Source organism: Eufriesea mexicana, unplaced genomic scaffold, assembly GCF_001483705.2.
Source record: "Eufriesea mexicana isolate 0111107269 unplaced genomic scaffold, ASM148370v2 scaffold305, whole genome shotgun sequence".
Classification (NCBI taxonomy): Eukaryota; Metazoa; Arthropoda; class Insecta; order Hymenoptera; family Apidae; genus Eufriesea; species Eufriesea mexicana.
This window is the reverse complement of record NW_016908472.1, coordinates 127,799-146,891: the sequence shown is the minus strand read 5'-3', so window position 1 is coordinate 146,891 and position 19,093 is coordinate 127,799. Positions and strand designations below refer to the sequence as shown.

Genomic DNA, 19,093 nt, shown 5'->3' with positions numbered 1-19,093 from the left:
AGGCATCACGATTTCTTCACCTCTAACAAAAAGATATAATATAACCAGTCACAAACGAATCATAAAATCAAAATAATAATAGTTTTATTACTGTTGAAAATCATAAGCGGAACAGGACATTACTTAATCGAGGCATATATTTCATCGAGCATTCCTTGGTCGAAATCAGCACCGCCGTTCACCTTTTTTAAATTCCTCTTAAATTCATCAGCAGTCATCGGATTATTTTGTCGCTTCACATTATAATTATGTTGGTCCACGTTCAACATTATTACAGCATACGCCAAAGTAAATGCAGCATCTGCTGATGCAAACGGTCTTCCATTACTATCCTGCAAAACAGACAATTTTTCATATAACGCGATATGCACGACATAATAAACTATAATAAGCTATAATAAGATAAAAATATTACACTCACGTGCCAATGTTCAGCAAATTTTTCAAGCAACAGAGAGATAAGTGGAGCTTCTCCAGGAAGCCTAAAAGACTCTAGATAAAGTCGTAAAGCTTGATCAATTCGCATATCTTTCAAATCAAAACTATGAACGAAACAGTTTAATACACTTTTATTTTCTTTTTTACTAATATATTCCCCAATAGCCTTTTTATCAAGGCCAGGATTCTCTTTCAAAAATTTGGCTATTTTCTCTGGATCAGGATTGCCTGGACTACCGCCCAAAAGCCCGTGTTCTGCCAGTTTAACAATTCCTTCCCGCCGATTTTCATTGAATTTTTCTGTACCAAGCACCAACCACTATATTTGTAAGAAATACATATTTGTATCACTTTTTTAAATGCAAGTAAAGACAAAGAGAAGGAAGAGAAAGGCTGGGAAAGAAGAAAAAGACAAGTGGAAAAGTATGCTAGGAAACAAAAATAAAGCTTTTTAATTGTAATTAAACAATAAAATAAAAACGAACCCGCTTATTTGCCTTTATAGCGAGCAGTTCCTCTCGTGTTGGGAGATTTGCTGATGCACTATGTCGTGATGGTTTACACAACTCTTTGTAACCCTTGCATCTGATTTCCATTTCAGAGATCAACGTGAATATCGCATCCAAAGAAACGAATTGCATATTCTGCATATTACCCATTAAGGCTGAAGCATTCTTATAACAAAGTATATAGGATGCAGTTCTTCATCAAATATTTAATTAGTTTATACGATATTTAATCAACTTATTCTTCATTCGTACTATTTTAACCTTCCGAATGTTCGTTGTGACCAATTGGAATTAATATCTCAACGTTTTATCAGTACTGCAGCTAATTTCTCCAACATCTTATTAATACACCTCTACAATTGATCCAACTTACCTGTCCTTTCTAATCTTACAAGGCTTATTGTAATCAACCTTTGTAATCAACCGTTGAAAATGCTAATTGCCATTAGTTCATGACGAAACGTTGCAATAAAATTCCTATTGGCGACAACTTCTATTTCAGAACATCGTATTGCAAACACAAGTTCAAGACACAAGTCCAAATTGGAAATCTAAGAGTCTACACATATACACTACTTTACCACAAAATTAAGATGTACCTTTGAAAAAAGTTTCATTAATTCCTCATATAAATTAGTAGAATACAAGCCACAGTCATAATTTAAGTACAATTCTGCTGGTAAACCAGGTATTCTCCATGATCGCACAATGGCATCTAAAATTAAAACTCATCAAATACTCATTGTGCAATTATATTTAAACGATATTCCACAAAATGTAACTATTATACCGTATCCGTACCGAGAGCTAATTCACGTTGATCGTATGATATCCTATTCGAATCTGAACTCACTAACTCCATCAGTCTGTTCATGTGAAGCTCCATTTGAAACTTTAAATGCTCCCTTTGCGACTCAAATAATAAAAACGATACTTGCAAATCCGCTGCAAGTATCGACAATCGATCTGTTCCAAGAAGCTAATAAATGCGATTACGATTATTACAAGTATCTTTCTGTTTTTATTACGTTTATTTGTTTCCAAATAAACCTAATAAAGATAAAGATAAATCAATATAGCATCATCATTACCAAAATAAGATTTCTACAAAGATCATCTTTCACTAGCACCAATAATGACGGAAAGTTGGAAAGATAGTCGGCAGCAATTTCTAAAGCAACTTGTAATAAACTCAGCCCAAGGTGTGTCATAACTTCGTTATTTTGTTTATCGTGAGGACAACACAAAGACACAAGAAACCTAAATAATTCACGCACACAGAGAGCACCGTACGGCGCTAATTGTTGATGTGGCATAAAACGGACACCCTGGGCATTTACGTATTCTTCGACTTGTTCAAATTCTTTAGCTCTAGATGCTTTACATATGTTACTTATATTTTCATCTACCGATAAATCTTCCACGCTTCCTGCCGGAGACTTTGATAAATTTGTATTTTTATCATTACACATTGATTTTTTCAGGTTTTCTATAAAACCAGAAGAATAATAATTAAAATCATAATATAAATAGAAATTAACATAATTACCTTGATTTCCTTGCTTCAATAAATTTAATTTCTTCGTCTGATTATGTTCGTGCATTTCTGTATTCTCTATACATTTACTATTTTTCTGCAAAACTTCCTCTTTTTCAATAATAACATTTGCTTTGTCCTCTGTTTCATTCGTATTTTCTTTAGACTCCTTCATACCCTTTAAATTCACATTCTCCGTTTTTATATCTGATTCAGCTTCATGTTTGATAATTTCATTTACATCATTTAAATCTTTCTTAATATGCTCCTTATTATCATACTTTTCTTCGTCTGCTTTTTCAATGCTACCTTGATCTAAAGAACCTTGCATATCAACGATATTTCCTACTGAATTAACAGGTGTTGTCAGGCAACTTGACCTAACTCTATCAGTTGGACTTGGAAGTTGATTTTCTCCTATACTCTCTGTACTCTGTTTTGCCTTTTGCTTGAAATGACTTTTATTCCTTCTGTTCTTACTGCGATTACTTTCCATACCATTTGTTCTCATTTTCTAAAATGATACAACAACATATTAATATATTATACTCTACTAAAATATTTAGCAACTTACTTTCATATTTAATAAGACTCTAGTATCATCTGCAAATTGAGGTAATCGAGTAAAAAGATGCTGTACCATGTCTCTCAAACAATGCTCCGCTGTTTTTCTTAGCAATTCTGTAACCGAAGAAACATTGCTGGAATTGAAAAAGAATTTCTATGTATTCAAAATCCTTACCACTGAGACGTGTTTCAAAACATATTCTAAAACAACTGAGCATAATTTCACAAATGCTTTCATTTGAAAGATAATCTCCAGCTGGTGATAGCATCAAAGCTCTCAAAACCTGGAGTATTCTCATTAAAACAACCCCATCCCCTGATGCATCAGTTCCAACAAATCTTGCATGTGTTACAACATCAGCAATAGCTTCTACACATTGTGCTATTGCAGGATGATCAGAATCTATAAAGATAACGGTTTAATAGAATTCTGAAAATATAGTTTAATCAATAAAATACAATATATACCTATAAGACCATAAGATATCATTTTATTAACAGCAGATAGCGCTAGACTAGTAACAGGTCCAGTCGTTTCTTCTGATCTTATAATTTCTAAGAATGGCGCCAGAAACACGCTTGGTTCTAAATAAGATAAATCTTTTGCTTCGTTTAATCCCTCTTTCAAAGTGAATAATCCTTTTATAAGAGTACCCTGATCGTCATCCTTAAAAATGACCAAAAGATAGATAGATAAACGTGAAAAATTTATAAAAATCTAAATACAAACAATTATAATTAAATTATATTGATACTTCTTCATACATCACTATATGATCGATATGCTATTTATTGCAACTTATTCTACTTGATAACAATTCAAATAGACCCACGTGACAAGAACACACATAAATATAATTCGTAAATCAATTCACAGATACAAGCTCTTTAATTGATTATTATAGCAATTAAAACATATGTTTTCGCGTGAAAAGAGATAAAACGATGAGGTACATTCTAACCTGATGAGAGTGAGAAGACCATCGAGTACCTCGTCTCATAGCTGTTATCAGAAGGCAAACCTCACCTTCGACAACATATAAACCACCACCTGGATAGGCCATTTTCACAATTTTGCCCATCTTTTTCAAGAACACTTGTTCCTTATACCATTTTTATTCCGAAGAAACCCTAGAAAACACTCAATAATGCGTAACGTCAAATGTCAAGAGAATAGTTTCAACACTATAGTCATTGGATTATCACTTTAAAGAGACGTTCATAAATAATCATAACATGCCATCTAGTGTATAAATTAAAAATCACTGATACGAACAATCCTTTTAAAATACATAATTTAACTTTTTTTTTTTTTTTTAAATACATAAATTCCTGTTTTCCTCGCTAATTCTCATACAATTTTAAAATATGATACTCTGATTTTACAATATTTTAAAAACTGATCATATGCTTTTGTCTAAAAATTCTGTAAAAACACTACAAATAATGATAAACATTATATATTTAACATTCTGTATAGGTTTCCTATATTACATATAAGACATAAAATACAAAACACAAAATTCTTTGTTTGCAACGCATTCTAAACAAAGCTTAAGCTTTCTATAAAAATGTTAACCGTAGCAAGGAGATAAGTACATACCTCTATACTTCATACCATATACACAAGTTTGAATATTATATGAAATTTTGATTAATTGTAAGTGTTAGTTATTAAAAAAATACACATAATGTACAGACGTATATTTGCATGTATGTTTTATATGAATTTCTCTCATTCATTAAAATGAAAATGTTGATGTATTGGTTTCTCCATTAATATTATAACATATGCTAAATCTGTGACGTTTTCTACTTTCTAAAGATAATAATCTACAATCAGTAAATATAATAGAAATGAAAATTATAGAATATATATTAAAAATACTGTGCACCGAGAGTCAGTTTTTTTTCGGCGGTAGTATTTTGTTTAAATAACAACCTAAAAAGAGAAAACCTCAGATTACATTTTTCACAACACTATACACATGTCAAAGATGTATTATGTTTTAAATCATAATTTTCAAATCAAATCATATATAACATTGTTAAGATTTATCGTTAATATGTCGAAAATAATTCTTAAAAACAGCCTGGCTGATATAGTAAGCAAGAAAAGTTATAAGGCAGGTAGTTAATCTTAATATTCATTTTATGGGAATGTAATAAAGTGTATCAAGAAAATTTTCTATTAATAAGAATTAACCGAAATGAAAACAGAAATACAGGTTTCATTATTTTATTATATTTATAATATTATTAGTTTAATATAATGATTTCAATTTCTAGCAGGAAACCATTTCCAGCAAAAAAATTGTCATGCCAATAACAAAAGAGCAAGTTAACCAAATCATAGCATCTCATGCTATCGTGATATTTTCCAAGACCAATTGTCCATATTGTAAAATAGCTAAACAGGTATTAACTAAATATTTATTATTTTTATTTCAATTAACAAAATATTATCGTAGGTGTTTGACAATTTGCAAAAAGAATATACTGCTATCGAGTTGAATGAGAGGGACGATGGTGTTGAAATCCAAACTATATTGGGTGAAATGACCGGAGCTAGAACAGTACCTAGGGTGTTTGTGAATGGAGTATGCTTAGGAGGTGGGACAGATATAAAGAAATTATATGACAATGGAGAATTGCAAAAGATGTTTTAATATATTACTTTTGTATCAATCATTGGCTATTACCTGAATTATTTATTGATTTTCATTATTAAATTAATAAAAACTATTATTTAAACGATTAAAAAATAATACAATTATCCTTGCACTTTTACGATAATAGTGATAGTAAGTAATTATCGTTAATAAGTTTAAACATCTATTAGACAATTTCTGATTTGCTTAAAAGGTCATCATTACCTTTACGCGTATACGTCGTATAATGAAAGTATACCACGAAAGCTATTTCGTCGTTTGTCACCACGTGTCCGTAATCAAATATACCTTAATGTGACTAAAGTTACCTAAAAATATCCGGACAAACCGGTAAAATATAGTGTATCATTACCAAGTGTATCGGGAACGTATGAAAATGGATTTTTCCCAATATCGAAAAGCCCTAATTTATATTTTAACTTTTTTGGCTTACGCATGGTCAGGCTACGGAGCTGGTTTATTATACAACTTAAAAGACGCTGTATTAACAGCAGAATCGGTATTCCAAGATTTATTTGAAAATGCAATTACTGTAGCTAGAAAAATTAAGGATATACACGAAGTGTTTGACGCAGCAGTAGAAGAAAACTGTATTTTTCGATGTCCTGGAGGTACATGTTTAACCTATTACTTTCTAATTTTTATTCCATTGTCGATATCAAAACTTTACTTATCGCAACCCGTGAGAAATAATGATGTAGCATTGATAAAATTTTATGACACGACGATACAGTATACTTAACCTATAACCTAACTTTTGATTTATGTATCTTAATACACTATATAACCTATCTAGTCATGTCTGAAGAAACTCGTGTCGGTACATATTACGCTATATATTCATAAGAGATATACAATGTTAGAAACTATATTTCCGACATAGTTATGTTTAATTTGATTATAGCTTATACGAATATTTTTTGATACATCGAACAATTTCAGGGATAGTACCAAAAGCGGATTGGAATCATAAACCGCAAAGTAATGGATGCGGTTCTCTGGGAATCGAAGTAGGTAAATTCTTCGAAACAGATATTATTGCGATGTACCATTGTGATATATTATCATAATTTGAACGAAATTGAACAGCTTTAAAATTTTAGATAAACCAAGAATATCTACCGCTTTCAGAAATGACGAAATGTTGTGACACACACGACATCTGTTACGATACTTGTAATTCGGATAAAGACAAGTGTGACTTGGAGTTCAAAAGATGTTTATACAAATATTGTGACGGATATCAGTCGTCTGCAATAGTAAATACATGCAAAGCTGCTGCAAAAATGCTTTTTACCGGTACCACGGCTTTGGGATGCAAGAGTTATATAGACGCCCAAAAGGCGGCTTGCTATTGCGGAGACAAATGGAATAAGAATAAAAAGCCAAAAAGAGCTGCCCAAGCTGGTGGAGAGCTATAAAAATTACAAAAGCTATTTATCGTAAAATACAAATGAAGTAAAAAATAACTTATACCTCGTTTGTGGAATTTACATTTAATAAGCATATGATCTCATATTTGTCCTCATATTGCTTACATGACCAATATTACCGTATCGAAAATTGTATTAGTTTCATCCAATAATACAATAAAGATAAAATTTTGTTATCTGATCGTTGTTTAGTCTCTCTCTCTCTCTCTCCCCTCCCCCTGACCATTTCGTTGCTCCCGTTCGCTACTTTACAACCGCAGCTATTATATATACCACTTCAAAAATTTATTGAAAATTTAATATTTTTCTATACTCGTTTGTTTCCGTAAGGAAACAAGGGAAGACTCGTTTTCCGTCGACAATGTCGCTTCAACTTCAGTTTTTAAAAAAATCTTTGCAAAAAATTGTCAAGTAATGCAGCAAATGACAAGAATTTTCTAAAGGAGAGTGACAAAGTTACGAATAGAATGGGAAACACTGGATCCGTACAGTCATCGAAAGCGCGAAAAGAACGGAAACGAGAAAGTGGCGACAGGTAAGAAAATTTACAACTTATTCTGGCTTCTGTCTGTTCATGATAAAATCAGCGATACATGAAAGCGTACTTTTGTATGTTTATCTTTGGGTAGCGTAGATGATCGTTCCGCGAGGAATAAAAAAGTTGTGACTGGCTCTGAACACCGTGCCAATGGGAAAGAAATAATAAAATGTCGCGCAACTAATCCCTTTATCATATTTTTTCTACGATTACGAACTAAGAAACCCAAAGAACATGTAACTGTGATTGCACGAGCAGCTGGGAAATTATGGACTCAAATGACTCCAGAACAGAGAAAAAAATATATAGATCTGGCAAATGCGGAAAAAATAAGACGAGAACAAAGAAAGAAACGAAAAACAAGGTAATCCTACATACCTGCAAACGTATTTTCGTTGCATAATTTATCGTTTAATGTATTTTGTTCAGAAGAAGATGGAAAACATCGATGAAAAATCATGGGGTAAAAGCTGAACGAAATTGAACAACTACAAAGTTCATACAGCTATGCGTGTATTGAACACGCTCTTTCCATGGAAGTCTTCTTTACAAGTCTTTTATTCGTACAAAATATTCTCGTGAAGCCTTTATTTTTGATTCCTTTTTATTTGTTAGTAGCTTTTTTAAACTCTATGTACAATAAATATTGATGTATTTTTACACTATCAATGACCTCATTTATCATTCAAGAATTATGCTAAAAACTAGGCAAATTTTTGCCACTCGCTTTTATAGTCTCGTCTGAAAAAATTAAATTCGTAACATACTATAAATATATTATTTGTTCGCGACCATTCCCCGAAGCGTCGTGGACAAGAGGGAAATTACAATTGAACGTACGCGAACGAGCACCATTTTACATTTCCCATAAAGAGGTCGAAAGAATCAACATCTTGCCTCTTATAATTTGATACAAAAAATAATTTCAGCGTAATTTTTGCGACGCTCCGTGGAAGAGCAATTTACGCAATTGTCATTCTTTTCGAAACTAGTATATGTGCCCTCTCGCTCAATAATAGAAAATAAAAGTATTACATACAATAGAGGATAAAGAATGAATATATGTGTGTATGTATGCGCGCACGCTTGCGCGTGTTTGTTTCTGTATCTGTGCACAAACTACGGAGGCATTAGGACAGAGTAAAATGTTATTTATATTGATATGAAATGACGACGACGACAAAGATGATAATAATCATGATGATGATGATGATGATATGTTATTTATATTGATATGAAATGACGACGACGACAAAGATGATAATAATCATGATGATGATGATAATGATAATGATGACGATGACGATGACGATGACAACGATAATGATGATGATGATGATGATGATGATGATGATGATGATGATGATGATGATGATGATGATGGTGATGGTGATGGTGATGGTGATGGTGATGGTGATAAGAGTGACTAATCAGTATTAAAGACAGTAGCAGTAACAGTAGAGTCAGCAATAGTAGTAGTGATGGTAAGAGTAGTGTAGTAGGAGTAGTAGTAGTAGTAGCAGTAGTGGTAGTAGTAATAGTAGTAATAGTGGTGATAGTGGTGGTACAGTAGTAGCAGTAGTAGGAGCAATAGTAATAATAATAGTAGTAAAAATAATAATAAGAATTAGAATAATTTTAACGATGGTGATGATGGTGTCGGTGGTGGTGGCGGCGTCGGCGTCGGCGTCGGCGGCGGCGGCGGAGGCGGAGGCGGAGGCGGAGGCGGAGGCGGCGGCGGCGGCGATGGCGATGGCGATGGCGATGGCGATGGCGATGGCGATGGCGACGATGATGATAAGAATGAGAAATAGATGAGGGAATGACAACGACGATAATGATAATGATGAAAATGACGGCTATTAGCGACGGTGACAATGATATCGAAAACAACGATGATAATTCTAGTAATAATAATCATAACGGAAATAGTAATAAGAAATATGACAATGACGAAGACAGCTGACGATTATGATGACGGCAAGAATTTTTATAAAGGATTATTAACGAGAAACGCGATGTTCACATTGATGATAAACAAAGATTATCGATCAATGGCAATGAACAAGTTAGCGATCATAATAATTAATCTGCAATAGTACAATTATAATTACTGTAATAGTAATACAATTATTTTATGATACAGTAAAGTACAGCGTGCCTCGAAGAAAAAGTAAATAACAACGTTCAACAATCGATAATATCAAACAGAATATTCTTTGCAAATATTATATGTAGTACATATATATGTATATACACATACATATATATATGTATAATATATATATATATATACACTATTATACATAAAACGTAACACCATTACAATTTCGGATGGGAATGCCCTACTAAAAATAGGTATCCTTTTTGTCGATCGTGGATGAGTCACGAACTGTATATACATACATGCATGCTGCCTACACACATATGCGCGCGCGCGCGCGTACACATACAGGACACACACACAACGCGCGCGCGTGTGCGCTCACTTATGTTTGTTCATCGATCGACAGATCCATTCAAAGTAGATTAGTTAATCGCTTTAAATGCACAAATTACGAACCCAAGTTTCGTAGTTTATTACTCGATACTATTATTATAATTCGTACGTACACGTCCCTGTTGCCAAGGCATGTACTTATACACGCACGCGCGCACGTATTCACATATACTCAGATTCATTCATTTATGCATTCCAACAAGTTAAGAATCCGTTTAATACGAGCTCTTTAATTTTTATGATGCAAGCGCTTCCATTATCTTTTTTTCCTTTTTCTTTTTTACTTTTTTTTTTTTATTTCATTTCTTTCCTTTTTTTTTCTTTTTTTTTTTGATTCCGGATTTACAATTTTTTATTGGTTTTCAAAAAGAACGCGACTACACGTAAAACGATAAATAAAATTTCTTCTTTTATACGCGGATGTATAGCGTGGAGAAAAGAAAAAGAGAAAAGAAAAGGAGAAGATTACGTTGAAATATAACAACTGCAACCTAAGAGAAAAGCAATACGTCATAAAGTATTCACGGCGAAAAGCTAAAAACAAACGTTAATTTTCGCCTTTCAAATGGATAAATGTGGAAGCGAATGCAAGGAAGTAGGAAGTTTCTTGAAAAGTAACATCGTTCTTAATGTTGTCAGAGTTCGTACAGAAGAGAGCATTAACTTGTTCAAGATGAAGCGATCATTGTTAGTCGATGAACCATAGTATGTGGAAATTCCCCCTCTGATTTGGGGTGCCCTTATTGTAAGTAAGAGAATGTGCGCTTAAATGAATGGGGCTAACGCGGCCTCATCGAACTATTCAGAGGCTGCATAAGACTTCCATTTATGTAACCGTGATACGTTGTGTACACCGCTGCTGGATTCTGTTGATGAGGATCCTGAGGATACGGTGCAGGTACATTAACAACTCCGACAGGCAACTGACTGGCCTGATTCATAAAGCCACCGAGTTGAGCTTGATTCATGTAGCCAGTAGCAGGTTGTGCCACCCGATAACCATACTGAGCCATGAGATTCGTATTTAACGTCACGTTAGAACTGACCCTACTGGCGGCACTTTGCATTTCAGGGCAGGTACTTCCAGGATCGAGAGTTTGACGATATAGGCTCTCGCTTGGATGCGGTTGCGTCAGAGGTGGCATATTTGTATTCGCCGATGATCTTGAGGTCGATCTACTAGGTGGTCCGGGAGTAGCAGGTGGGACTGTATTGACGTTATAGTAATTCTTTGCATAACCAAAAGGTACTTGAGGCGGTGTCGGTAACTGCCTCGACGTTTGCGGTGGTGTCATAGTATGCGGTATAGGTGGCGGAGGCGTTAAATTCATCGCCGGTGATGGTGTAGGAGGTATCATGTCCAATCCATTCGTCAATTGTTGTAATTTTGCTAAACTACATGAATTTGTGGACTGATGATTTCCAGAAGCTGACAAGGAAGGCGCTGGAGTGTGCGAATGCGGCGGCATTGCGCTTGTTTGAATATAAAAATTTGTCGCTGTTGTGCATGGTGTAGGTGCACCAGATCTACTACTTCGATGTTGAATCACATACGTGTTTTGTGTTGGAAAAGTTTGCGAAGCAACAGCCATATAGTTCCCTTGTGAAATAACTGCCATATTATGCGAATGAGCAGCATGTGTGTGTGAATGAGGATGTGGAACCGATGGTACACTCATCGATGAAGACTGTTGATACTGTGGTGGAACATGCGTCGTATGAGCTGCAGTTGTATGACTCGTATGAGAGGTCGTGTGACTCGTATGAGAGGTCGTATTATGTTGAGAAGAAGCTTGAGTATGCGATGTAGGAGGAGTTGTTCGATGCGATCTGCTACTGTGCTGTACCGATCTAGATCGATGAGTCGTTTGCGAACCATTGGCTCTTTTATTACTATGCGACTGTGTTTGAGACTGTTGTTGTTGTTGTTGTTGTTGTTGATGCGCAGATTGTTGTTGAGACTGCTGCTGTGCTTGAGACTGTTGTTGAGATTGACTATGCGCCATACTCTGATTTTGTGTTTGCTGTGCTAAAGATAATTGCATTGGTTGTGGTGTGTGAGACGGTGGCAAAGGTTGGGGTGTATGACTTTGTCGCATTGGTTGCGGGCTTTGAGTTGGTATACTTTGCGACGTATGAGATTGAGAAAGAGGCTGTGGCGTATGAGACTGAGGTAACGGTTGCGGCGTATGACTCTGCGGAAGAGGTTGCGGACTTTGCGTTTGAATACTTTGCGGAGTATGAGACTGTGGCGTCCGTGGTTGCTGAATAGGCTGCGGTGTATGAGGCTGATGCATGGGATGGATACCGACATGAGCCGATGGGGTGTGTTGAGCCATCGAACAGTCGGCGTACTGTACTTGCGGTGATATATTCACGGCGACGGATGTAACCGGCGTTGTTATTTGCATGGATATAGAAACTGGAACGGTAACAGACGGTGGCAGCGATGGTAACGCACTGGGTGGTCTTTCCACGCTGTTTTGCGACGCAAGATCGCTGGCAATTGACGTAGGGGATTCTAATCCCAACTGACTAACATCCAAGTCACATTGACCGTAATGCAACGAATGTACCGAATTCGTTGTCGAATCAGGTGTGTAAACTCCCATAGACGGTAGGTCAGGTTGAGAGGGGGGTGTTCGTTTCACCGAGCCAGGATTGTCTAAATGAGGCGTTGTTTTGCCACTCTCGGGTGAATTTTGTTTCAATTCTTCCGAGTGGGTTTGAAGATGAATGGTATTTTCTTGGTGCTCGTTAACGGTCAGTACCTTTTCTTGCGGTGTTAGCGGTGCTCTTTCAGGTGAGGTAATATTCGAAACGACAGAACATGATTCTTTCTTTTCTATCGGCGTTACAGAAGAACTTTCTATCTTTGGCTTTGTTAACTCCTCTTTTGAATTTTTTAATGTTAACCTTTCGGAAATTCTATCAGCATCCCTACAATTATCTACATCTTGAGTAACAGTTTTCAACTTTTCAATTTCTTCTTCTTTAGACGAAGATAGGTCAGGTACCAATTTAGACGTTTCTGAATTACAAATTGCTTCTTCACCCTCCAAATCCTTGTTGTATTTTTCTTTTCTAACTTCACTTTCTTCCTGTTTTCCTTCTGTCTGCATCGCTCCACTTTTACTTCCACCTTCACCTTTATCTTCACCTTCACCTTCACCTTCATCTTCACTTTCACCTTCACCTCCACCTTCACCTTCGTCTTTATTACTTCTGCCTTTCCCTTTACCTTTGCTTTTACCTTTGCATTTGCCTTTACCTTTCCCCTTTCCTTTCCCTTTTCCTTTGCTTTTACCTTTGCCTTTACCTTTACCTTTACCTTTGCCTTTACCTTCGCTTTTGCCTTCGCCTTCACCTTCACCTTCGCCTTCTCCTTCGCCTTCGCCTTCACCTTTGCCTTCACCTTCACCTTCGCCTTCACCTTCGCCTTCGCCTTCGCCTTCGCCTTCACCTTCACCTTCGCCATCTCCTTCTCCTTCGCCGTCCCCTTCACCTTCACCTTCGCCTTCGCCTTCACCTTCCTCATCGCCTTCGCCCTCACCTTCGTCTTCACCTTCGCCTTCACCGTCGCCTTCACCTTCCCCTTCCCCTTCACCTTCGCCTTCACCTTCGTCTTCGTCTTCGTCTTCGTCTTCGCCTTCGCCATCGCCATCACCTTCGCCTTCGCCTTCATCTCCGTCTTCGCCTTTGCCTTTCCCTTTACTTTTACTTTTAGCTTTACCTTTACTTTTGCCTTTACCTTCATCTTCGTCGTTGCCCTCATCTTCATTTTCCTCTTCACCTTTGACTTTGTCTCTACCTTTACTTTCATCTTCACCTTCGGCTTCACCTCTACCTTCGTCTTTGCCTTCACCTTCACCTTCACCTTTACCTTCGGCTTCGCCTTCATCTTCACTTTCACCTTCACCTTCACCTTCACCTTCGCCTTTGCCTTTGCCTTTGCCTTTGCCTTTGGCTTTGGCTTTGCCTTTGCCTTTGCCTTTGCCTTTACCTTTGCCTTTGCCTTTGCCTTTGCCTCTGCCTTTATCTTTGCCTTTGCCTTTGTCTTTGCCTTTGCCTTTGCCTCCACTATCGCTTTCTCCTTCGCTTTCGCCTTCACCGTCACCGTCACCGTCACCATCGCCATCACCTTCATCTTCGTCTTCGCCTTCGCCTTCACCATCACCATCACCATCACCTTCGTCTTCGAGTTCGACTTCGACTTCGACTTCGACTTCGATCTCGACTTCCCTTTCGCCTTCGTCTTTGCCTTTGCCTTTACCTTTGCTTTGATCGGTTACTTTGCTTTTGCGTTTGCTTTTGCCTTTGTTTCTGCCTTTTCCTTTATCTTGGCCTTCACCCTCGCCTTCGCCTTCGCCTTCGCCTTCGCCTTCACCATCACCATCACCATCACCATCACCATCACCTTCGCCTTCGCTCTCGCCCTCGCCCTCGCCCTCGCCCTCGCTCTCGCCCTCGCCGTCATCTTTGATCTCACCAACGCCTTCACCTTCAACCTTACCACCCTCAACTTCGTCCTTCGCCTCACCATCTCCTTCACCATTGATTATCTCACCCTTATCAACTTCCCTTTGTATCTCTTCTTCCTTGACACGCAATTCTGTTTTCGGTCTTTGTACGAAAGATGCCGCCTTGACATCTTCAAGTGTTTTACCTTGTGCATCATCTTCCATCTTTATGGTTCGTTGATTCGAATTATTTTTCACATAGGTCACAGATTTTGACTTCAGTGCAGGTACTTCTTCTTCGCCTTCGTCTTCATCTCCTCCCTCATATTCTCCCGAACTAGCAGATATTGTTGTTTCTGCTTGTGAATGAGCGATTAACGCAGAGACATCGTCAGCTTTACTCTCAACTGTATCTACTGCGTTATTAATCTCTTTCTCGACAGCAATTACTGTTAACTGATCTGTAACGGGCGATGATTGTCGCTTATTTGTCGAATGAAAAACAATATCATCAGAGCGTGGTAACGGAGACAATGATGGCGGTAGTACTACTGGAGTTTCGGGTCGATTTTTCGTAGGAGTTTCAGGTTTTAATTGCGGCATCTTTAAAGCTTCCTTCTCAACTTTCGTCCTTCCTCGCCTTGACACCGGTAAAATTTTGATATCTTTTGTTTCTTCCTTTCCGTTACATTGATTTTGTTCCGAAGTTTTCTTTTCTTTAGTTTGTTTTGTTTGTAAGTACTTGGTTTGTCGGCTGGTCACTTTTAACAAGATGTCATCTACTTTGCATTGTTTCTTTGCAGGTTTTTGCACCACTGATGTCAAATTCGTTTCTATTGCTTTAGAAGCTGACTTTTCCACGTCGATTACATTGCTCTTGTCTTTCGAGTAAACGTCTTTATCCTTCAGCTTATCTCGCTCTTTCGTTTTCTCCTTTTCTCTTCCTAATTCCTTATCTTTCTCTTTTTCCCGCAAAGATTCGCGGGTTCTTTTCCTGGAACTACCTTCAGACCTTTCTTCATTCTCTTCAATTTCAGTCTTTTCGGAATGTTTTCGTTTTCGAAGAGGAGCTGCTAAGGTCGTCGTTGACATCGTTATTACCGATTCACCTAGGGAAGAAGTCTTCGGTATTCTAATTCTTCGTCTCGACAATGTTGTCGTAGTCGTCATTACCGTAGTCGTAGTCGTTGCAGTTGCCGTCGTTGACGAAGATACCATCGTTGACAAGATTGGCGTTTTCATTAAATTCGTCGGATTTGAGTTTTTTGAAGCAGCCATTGCTCTAGAATTTCTTGACGTTGTAGCGACATTTTTTGACTCTATTTCCACGGATTCTTTAGTATTTTCTACCAATGCAGCAATAATATTTCGACTCCGTCTTTCCAATTCCTTCGTTTCCCTCATTTCGTTCGTTTCCTTCGCTTCCCTAGTCTCTTTCGAGGCTTTTATTTCTTTCGGCTCTTTCGTGTCTTTAAGAGTAGTATCTTTGTGTGTGGAAGATTTTTGAACAGTTTTCTGTTTTAGAAGCGAGGATCTTCTTTGACCCACCCTTCTACTTCTCGGTTTCTTTTTAATTTTAACCTTTTGAATTTTTTCGACAATGGTAGTTACATGTTTCGGTTCCGCCACGGGAGAAGACTCAGAACTGGTGTCGCCACTTTCTTCTGGACTCTGATATGGATTAGGAATTTGTGTGAGCAATGGTATCCATCTAAGGCAATCGGGATCTAATTTAATACGGGAGCTCTTTCGTATTTTTGTCATATGTGCATCCACTTTACTCCAATCAACTACCACGGCTACTTTCGAATTTCCTTCTCCGGGCAGATGGACCGATCTAACGAAACCCAGCAATTGCATAGCAGTTGCAATGTCGTGAGCTGATACGCCAGTTTCCTTCGTTATATCTCCCATCTTAATATCCGTGGAATCTCTATGAGCATCGAGATACTCGAGTACGACGCTTTTCCAGAAAGAATGATACGATACTCGACCGAGATCGGAAAGAGGTTTTTCCGGCGTTCCTGGAATACCTTCCACTTTAGATAAAAGGTAACTGAACTCAATCAGAAATCGCCCAAATCCTTGTCTCTGATATTGCGGTAGTGTCATAATACACGATACGTTGTATCTCTGCGCCGGGCAATGCTTTTCTTTACTAAAATAACCAACCAAATGACAACCATATTTGTCGTTTTTCGTTACCGCGTAAAATAAAAATGGTTCCACGTCATAGTAGAGTGTTTTATGATCCAAGAACAATTTAGCTAGTAAACACAAATTCTGACAATAAATCTTGTTCACGTTACCATCGATCTGAAACACGAGATATTAGAATTATCATTTTGTATACGGAGTGATATATTTATCTATATATTAAACTAAAGGAAAGAACTCTCGTTCAAAGCATACCTCAAAAACTGACAATCCATTGCACCTATAAATTTCGGTAGCCGGCGGATGCCTCCACTGACATTTGTCCATATGCCTATCGAGTACAGCTCGACTCTTGGTGTACTTCAAACAAAATTCACAGAAGAATAATTTTGGTAATCTTGCATACTCTTGGGGAAATGGACTGGAATACCACGTCTCTACTTCGTATCGGCCAAAAACTATGGCCGCGGGATTCCTGATGCCACCGCTTGTATTGCTTGTATTGTTGTTTCCTGGACCCACATTCACAGCTTCCTCGCTATCACCGTTCACAGCTGTCAACCGTGCTGCCCTGTCCCGAGCTTCTTTGAACAGGTCAACATCCTTTTGCGTAACACCTGGCGGTAGGGTCTGAGGTAGTATTGGTTCCTCTGTAATCACATATAATAAACTGGTTTTTCCTATGCTCGTGTATTTACCTTCCTAGCGACGAACAGTACAAGGAAAAGAAATTTCTCCATAATCCATTAATTTGATCCATGTCGATTTTCCCAAATTTTCTTATATAAAAGTTTACCATGAAAGAAATATTACATCTGGACGATATAACTTGCAACGCAGACAAATACTTCCATAGTACCAAAAAGATATATTAGTAACTTTGATACGAGATAGCAACAGTAAAATTTGGAAGCAAGTTATAAGAAAAAGAAAGAGAAAAAAAAAGAAAAAGAAAAGAAAAAGAAAAAAAGGAAAAGAAAAGAAAAAAAGAAAAAGAAAAAAAAGAAAAGAAGAAAAAGAAAAAAACCCAAATTAAAAAAATTAAAAAGATAAGAATTTTACAGAATATTTTAACAATATTTTCACACTGGCATGTTCGGTATTAAAACACTGATTTAAGAGAAAATATACTCCATTTAATTAGCCAGAGAAAAGAAAAATTTGTCCACTCGAGAAGCAGAATTATCGTAATCGCAAAGCGTAGTTAATAACTTGTGCATTGACAATCTTCACTAAAACTGAGTGCGACAACAATCGATTAGCTGTTAATATTGTGAGTAGTATCCAAAGCAAAGCTATGGGGTAGGTGGTTTCGTGGGATGTGTTGGCAGAGTATCAAATTGGCTCTTCATTGGCAAAAGCGTTTTTTCCATTTGTTCCAATTCATTTTGCCTCTCTTTTTACTTTTCATTTTCTCTTATATCCTTTCTTTCTTTTGTGTTTTTATTTTATTTGCAAAGCATATATTTTTATTTATGTTTTTTCTTTCTTTACCCCAATATTTTTTTTTCTTTTTGTTTTATACTTGAAGACGATGAATTTATAACAATAAAAACTGTTAAATGTCAGCAGCAGCAGATAAACTTCGGTATTATTATTAAGACCATGCGGCTGTGAATGAGATATGCCACCTAGTGCCACATTTCTTCGTCCTGTAAACTGATCGGATCGGTTACTTCGTTCTTTCACTTCTACTCCTTTCCACTTTTCATTTGATTTTCCTGCATAGGATCAGGATTTCGAGGGATGTAAGAAACTTTTACGAGTTTCGTTGAAGCTTCGTCCCTATTCCGTATCTGAAGTAAATCACATATCTCTCAACTATTCTAAGTTCACGAACACATTAATCTCAATATTTCCATGATAATAAAAGATAATGATTATCTGATGAATGTCGTAAAAAATAGTGACAGATAAGAAACGTCTATACTACTATTTATTGCATCTGGTTAAATCTTTATATAAGTATCGACGACCGTACATACAACTGTAAAGAATTTATCAAGTTAGAGATCAAAAGTTAAACGAAAAAAATTGTGCAACAGCGAAATTATCACGTGAATGGTCGAATAGTGGAGTGCGTTTATTTACGAACGTGCACTAATTACGTATTTGGTAACTATATGACATATGAAAGAAAAAAAGAGAGTGTGTGCCAGAGCCAAACAATAACATTATTAGTAACATGCAATAATCATGTAAGTTTCCGTAATGCAAAACGAATGGAAATATTATCCACAGCTAACACATAAGCACCCCCCCCCCTCTCTCTCTCTCTCTCT

The 19,093-nt window shown here is 36.8% G+C and overlaps 6 protein-coding genes across 7 annotated transcripts in view; 4 read left to right on the top strand and 2 right to left on the bottom strand.

Annotated features, from left to right (window-relative positions):
* Window positions 1-4,210, bottom strand: part of garz (Sec7 domain-containing protein garz) — an 8,431-nt gene extending 4,221 nt beyond the window's left edge. Inside the window, exons 1-12 of the mRNA XM_017911650.1 lie at window positions 4,014-4,210; window positions 3,520-3,718; window positions 3,227-3,454; window positions 3,059-3,165; window positions 2,497-2,998; window positions 2,039-2,436; window positions 1,749-1,926; window positions 1,547-1,662; window positions 924-1,112; window positions 422-757; window positions 124-332; window positions 3-22 (exon numbers count right to left, since the gene is read on the bottom strand). Coding sequence (XP_017767139.1) covers window positions 3-22; window positions 124-332; window positions 422-757; window positions 924-1,112; window positions 1,547-1,662; window positions 1,749-1,926; window positions 2,039-2,436; window positions 2,497-2,998; window positions 3,059-3,165; window positions 3,227-3,454; window positions 3,520-3,718; window positions 4,014-4,133 — 2,602 coding nt within the window. The 5' untranslated portion in view covers window positions 4,134-4,210. The remainder of the gene's footprint in view (window positions 1-2; window positions 23-123; window positions 333-421; window positions 758-923; window positions 1,113-1,546; window positions 1,663-1,748; window positions 1,927-2,038; window positions 2,437-2,496; window positions 2,999-3,058; window positions 3,166-3,226; window positions 3,455-3,519; window positions 3,719-4,013) is intronic.
* Window positions 4,211-4,638: 428 nt separating this feature from the next.
* Window positions 4,639-5,750, top strand: LOC108555874 (glutaredoxin-C4). The gene is made up of 3 exons (XM_017911725.1): window positions 4,639-4,711; window positions 5,341-5,469; window positions 5,523-5,750. The coding sequence occupies exons 2-3, from the start codon at window positions 5,371-5,373 to the stop codon at window positions 5,718-5,720; spliced, it is 297 nt and encodes a 98-aa protein (XP_017767214.1). The 5' UTR covers window positions 4,639-4,711; window positions 5,341-5,370; the 3' UTR covers window positions 5,721-5,750.
* A 197-nt stretch (window positions 5,751-5,947) lies between these two features.
* On the top strand, window positions 5,948-7,263 carry GXIVsPLA2 (phospholipase A2 group XII). Of its 2 annotated transcripts, none has more exons than XM_017911722.1 (3): window positions 5,948-6,334; window positions 6,666-6,733; window positions 6,827-7,263. In XM_017911722.1, exons 1-3 carry the CDS (start codon window positions 6,094-6,096, stop codon window positions 7,142-7,144), a joined length of 627 nt encoding a protein of 208 aa, XP_017767211.1. In that variant the 5' UTR covers window positions 5,948-6,093; the 3' UTR covers window positions 7,145-7,263. The 2 variants fall into 2 exon arrangements, with proteins under 2 accessions (XP_017767211.1, XP_017767212.1); XM_017911723.1 differs by having other exon boundaries at window positions 6,666-6,737; window positions 6,855-7,263.
* Window positions 7,264-7,623: 360 nt separating this feature from the next.
* LOC108555873 (uncharacterized) lies at window positions 7,624-8,062 on the top strand. The gene is made up of 2 exons (XM_017911724.1): window positions 7,624-7,691; window positions 7,786-8,062. The coding sequence occupies exons 1-2, from the start codon at window positions 7,624-7,626 to the stop codon at window positions 8,060-8,062; spliced, it is 345 nt and encodes a 114-aa protein (XP_017767213.1).
* A 90-nt stretch (window positions 8,063-8,152) lies between these two features.
* Window positions 8,153-9,508, top strand: LOC108555822 (alanine and glycine-rich protein-like). Its single transcript, XM_017911649.1, has 3 exons — window positions 8,153-8,157; window positions 9,129-9,258; window positions 9,326-9,508. The coding sequence occupies exons 1-3, from the start codon at window positions 8,153-8,155 to the stop codon at window positions 9,506-9,508; spliced, it is 318 nt and encodes a 105-aa protein (XP_017767138.1).
* A 1,121-nt stretch (window positions 9,509-10,629) lies between these two features.
* The window catches only part of enok (histone acetyltransferase enoki mushroom), a 22,870-nt gene continuing 14,406 nt past the window's right edge, over window positions 10,630-19,093 (bottom strand). The window contains exons 6-7 of the mRNA XM_017911648.1: window positions 17,067-17,461; window positions 10,630-16,970 (exon numbers count right to left, since the gene is read on the bottom strand). Coding sequence (XP_017767137.1) covers window positions 10,974-16,970; window positions 17,067-17,461 — 6,392 coding nt within the window. The 3' untranslated portion in view covers window positions 10,630-10,973. The remainder of the gene's footprint in view (window positions 16,971-17,066; window positions 17,462-19,093) is intronic.

Excerpts from the sequence above, each read along its gene's own strand:
- LOC108555874 (XM_017911725.1), top strand. The coding sequence starts at position 5,371 with ATGCCAATAACAAAAGAGCAAGTTAACCAAATCATAGCATCTCATGCT. Across the intron at positions 5,470-5,522 it reads ATTGTAAAATAGCTAAACAG|GTGTTTGACAATTTGCAAAA; the intron begins GTATTAACTAAA and ends ATATTATCGTAG.
- GXIVsPLA2 (XM_017911722.1), top strand. The coding sequence starts at position 6,094 with ATGAAAATGGATTTTTCCCAATATCGAAAAGCCCTAATTTATATTTTA. Across the intron at positions 6,335-6,665 it reads TATTTTTCGATGTCCTGGAG|GGATAGTACCAAAAGCGGAT; the intron begins GTACATGTTTAA and ends GAACAATTTCAG. Across the intron at positions 6,734-6,826 it reads GCGGTTCTCTGGGAATCGAA|ATAAACCAAGAATATCTACC; the intron begins GTAGGTAAATTC and ends TTAAAATTTTAG.
- LOC108555873 (XM_017911724.1), top strand. The coding sequence starts at position 7,624 with ATGGGAAACACTGGATCCGTACAGTCATCGAAAGCGCGAAAAGAACGG. Across the intron at positions 7,692-7,785 it reads AAACGAGAAAGTGGCGACAG|CGTAGATGATCGTTCCGCGA; the intron begins GTAAGAAAATTT and ends ATCTTTGGGTAG.
- LOC108555822 (XM_017911649.1), top strand. Across the intron at positions 9,259-9,325 it reads TAATAGTGGTGATAGTGGTG|AATAATTTTAACGATGGTGA; the intron begins GTACAGTAGTAG and ends AATAAGAATTAG.